This window comes from Cyphomyrmex costatus, unplaced genomic scaffold (genome assembly GCF_001594065.2).
Source record: "Cyphomyrmex costatus isolate MS0001 unplaced genomic scaffold, Ccosl1.0 scaffold998, whole genome shotgun sequence".
In the NCBI taxonomy this organism is placed as follows: domain Eukaryota; kingdom Metazoa; phylum Arthropoda; class Insecta; order Hymenoptera; family Formicidae; genus Cyphomyrmex; species Cyphomyrmex costatus.
In genome coordinates this window covers 112963-116279 of record NW_017280591.1, presented here as the reverse complement: position 1 = coordinate 116279, position 3317 = coordinate 112963, and the positions used below count along the sequence as shown (strand labels likewise).

General features: G+C 36.2%; 1 protein-coding gene across 1 annotated transcript; it reads right to left on the bottom strand.

Moving 5' to 3' along the window:
• Nucleotides 1-808: 808 nt before the first annotated feature.
• Oli (basic helix-loop-helix family member olig) lies at nt 809-2484 on the bottom strand. The gene is made up of 4 exons (XM_018550484.1): nt 2347-2484; nt 1589-1824; nt 1143-1366; nt 809-1032 (listed from the first exon to the last, which is right to left on the bottom strand). The coding sequence occupies exons 1-4, from the start codon at nt 2482-2484 to the stop codon at nt 809-811; spliced, it is 822 nt and encodes a 273-aa protein (XP_018405986.1).
• Between the last annotated feature and the right edge of the window lie 833 nt (nt 2485-3317).

Here is a 3317-nt window from a genome sequence, read left to right as displayed (position 1 = left end):
AATGAAACTTTATATGTCCAAACCAGTTCAATTTCAAAGATACAGGGTGTTAAAGTTAAAGAAATATTTCGTTTTTTCAAAAAATTTCAAAAATTACTTGCATTATTCTGACGAAATTTTGAGGAAAAATCTTTTTCTGCAACTTTAACACTTTATATCCTTCAGCTTAAGCCTTTCGGATATATATAGAAGTCTTGAATTAATGTAAGAAATCATTCTTTAAAATCTTAGAAACTTAAGGACTACCTTACGTACATATATTATATATAATTCTTATTTTCAGCGTTTTTTTAAATGTCTCAACTTAATTTTTGATTCAAATGTGACATTTCTTTTGTCTACTACAGTTTACTTCAATCCTATCGTTTGCACGAAAAATAAAATTGTACGATTCATTTTTTTGTGTTTTGATTGGATAAATAAGATACTTAATATTTAAAAGGTTAATCTATTCTCTCTTTCTCGTGGGGTTATTAGCACTTTAGTAATACTCTAGTAATTAATACTTTCGTGTTCAAAGGCGTTTTCATTCTTGAAAGTATCTCTTATCTTCATCCCTAAAAATGCCTTCGCGTATTTCCATTATCTTCAGCTCTGAAAATCTCGTTCATTGTATCTTAACATTAATTACCGATCGTCATTTTGTTGCTTCTTTGAATCGTATATCTTGCTATTCGATCTTTTTGACGTTTTTATCGATTTAATTGCATGGTTCAAATTCGCATGCAATCGTTTCATATCTTTTACGGAAGAATAAAAAAGAAATGAATCCCCGCAGGAAAAAAAAAGGACAAAAAATATTGACTCCTTAGTTCGATTCTCCGCTGGCTACCGTGCCGTCAGTCGGAGGGCCGGTCACGATCTGAGGTTCGCTCGCGGGTAGTCCCTGCATCTCTTGCACCCCTTGGAACAACTTGCCGGGAAATCCCTGCAGGAGATCGTAGGAGACCGGCGTAGGTGGCAAGGCGGTGGTGTGCGCGTGCGGTGATTGCAGGACGGCGATTACTCTTCGGAGCTCCTCCAAGGCGTTTCCTGGACGAACACATTTTTTATCTTCAGTCGGTCCATTTAAATTCAATTTAATTTAGAATTCAACAACGAGAGCAGACACGGGGTTTTCGCATCAGAGGAACTTGTTTTACCTTGCATAAGGATGTAATTTTTCGCCAGCAGGAGGGTGGCTATCTTGGACAGCTTCCTTACCGAAGGGCTGTGAGCATAAGGGATGACGGAGCGAAGCTCGTCCAGTGCGTCATTCAAATCGTGCATTCTCCTGCGCTCTCGTGCGTTAATGTTCAACCTTACGCTTTTCCCCTGACGAGTCGTCTTTGACTTCGGAGGGCAGTTTAGTCGAGAACCTGAAGGTCTAAAAACAATTGTTGGACTGCTTATGTATCAATAATATTAACTACATTTCATTAAAATATTTTTTGCTCTTTAGAAACATATTTTATCAAATGTGTGTTACGCTAATTGATCATACACTTATTTTCACGGAAAAAAATGGTTTTGTTGAAGTATCTAAACGGTCAAACGAGTAGTTTTACTTCCGATTAAATTAAAACTTTAATTTAGATCGTAAATGTACCTTTCATCTGGCCGATTTTCATCAGATAACGCGCTCGACGAGGCGTGGGGTTGCGGCTGCTGCTGAAAATAAAAGCCACCGAGACCTACGGTACCCAGCGGAGTTCTTCGTCCTGGTGCGCTTTGAGTGTGCTCTGATGAGTACGCTGCTGGGGGACCTGACACACCCGAGTGCGAGGCCCCTGGTGTCGAATACACGGACTCGAGAGCTGCCGCGGATTGTGGAGGCAGTGGATGCTAGAAAGAAGTTTTTCGTTAGAATTTTGAATGAGAAATATATTAATATTTAGTTTACTCAGTTTATTGTTGTTTGAAAAATATCGTTATTTTGTTTCTTTAATTGCTCAATTTTAACTATTTTGAGACTGCGATCTAATTATACGGATTTTAATGAAATTAGTTTTTTTTATATATAATGTAGCTTATAATATATGTGGTGAATAAATGATGCCATAGACACAAGCTCAATAATTGATCATTTTTAAGCTATGGTGTATCAAATATGTAAAACTTGTTTTCACTGAGTATTCTTTGATACACATTATAGCCCAAAAACTATCCATTATTGAACCTTATATCTATAATATCCTTTTTTACCAGAATATCAGGCTACATCATTTGTAAAAATTAATTCATTTCACAAGAATCCAGTTTTTATATAAAATTAATGTTGGATCTCTTGCAATTATCCATGCGAGATAATCAATGGATGATATATAAGTGTTTAATCAAAGACATGTTCTTCATGTCCTTACTTACGGCATTTCGATGCTCCCAGGCCCAGGTAGGATGTGACGCGGTACGTTGCCAGGATCCTTGCTGCAGATGCGCCTCTGGTAGGCCCTCCCTGCGATCGTCGTCCTCCGTCGAGCTACTCTCGCCATCATAGGACCTCATCTCTTGCGAGGACACTTTCCCGATTTACTCGGCAAATTCCTCCTTACTCTTCTTGTCCTCAATCCCTATATTTGCAAATTTCAATATTTTATACTTTTCTCTAAATATATAAAAAGATTTTGTTTAAATTCATTTAATTAATGATAAGCATATATTTGTTTTGAAATTTTTTTGTATTATTTCTGTACATTTCAATTTATTACTATATGGATACAAAAAATGCAATTAAATTAAATTTCAATCTATTTTTTATTTAATATATTTCTTAATTTGAAATATTTTGGCACTACTCTTTTCGCGAATAATTCACTTCATCTCGCTGAAACTCATTTTATTTAACTTTAAAGTTTTCACACTTTTAATAATTAATCAATTCTAAATTTATTTTATTACTACATTTCTTTCTGAAACTTCTATGTTTCTTTAAAAAAGTTTCAGAAAGAAATGTAGTAATAAAGTTTTATTAATACGATAATTTTACTTTTTGATGAATTTTTCATCTTCTTATAATAGAAATCTTATATAATAGAATCTTATTCCCTATAATAGAAAGATCTCTATTTTCATTTCTGCATTTTTCTGTTAACGAGCACCGCTGCCATTCATATAGAAGGGTTGCAGGCGTCATTGTTCGTTCTAAACGCAATCAATAGCAAGACACTTACCGACGACGATTTTCTTTTTTCACCCCCCGCGCGTGCCCCCGCGGGGTGCAGAATCCGGCAATCAGCAAAGTTTCTCGCGCACCAGCGCGTAGCGCCGGGTCATCCCTTCGTCCGAAAGTTTCCGCGTTTTCTCAACGACCAGTTCGAACTCTCACGAATCCCGATCCT

Bases quoted from the DNA above. Each gene is read 5' to 3' on its own strand.
- Oli (XM_018550484.1), bottom strand. From the start codon at position 2,484: ATGAGGTCCTATGATGGCGAGAGTAGCTCGACGGAGGACGACGATCGC. The intron at 1,367-1,588 runs GTACATTTACGA...AATTGTTTTTAG, and splicing joins GAAAATCGGCCAGATGAAAG to ACCTTCAGGTTCTCGACTAA. The intron at 1,033-1,142 runs GTAAAACAAGTT...GTGTTCGTCCAG, and splicing joins AAATTACATCCTTATGCAAG to GAAACGCCTTGGAGGAGCTC.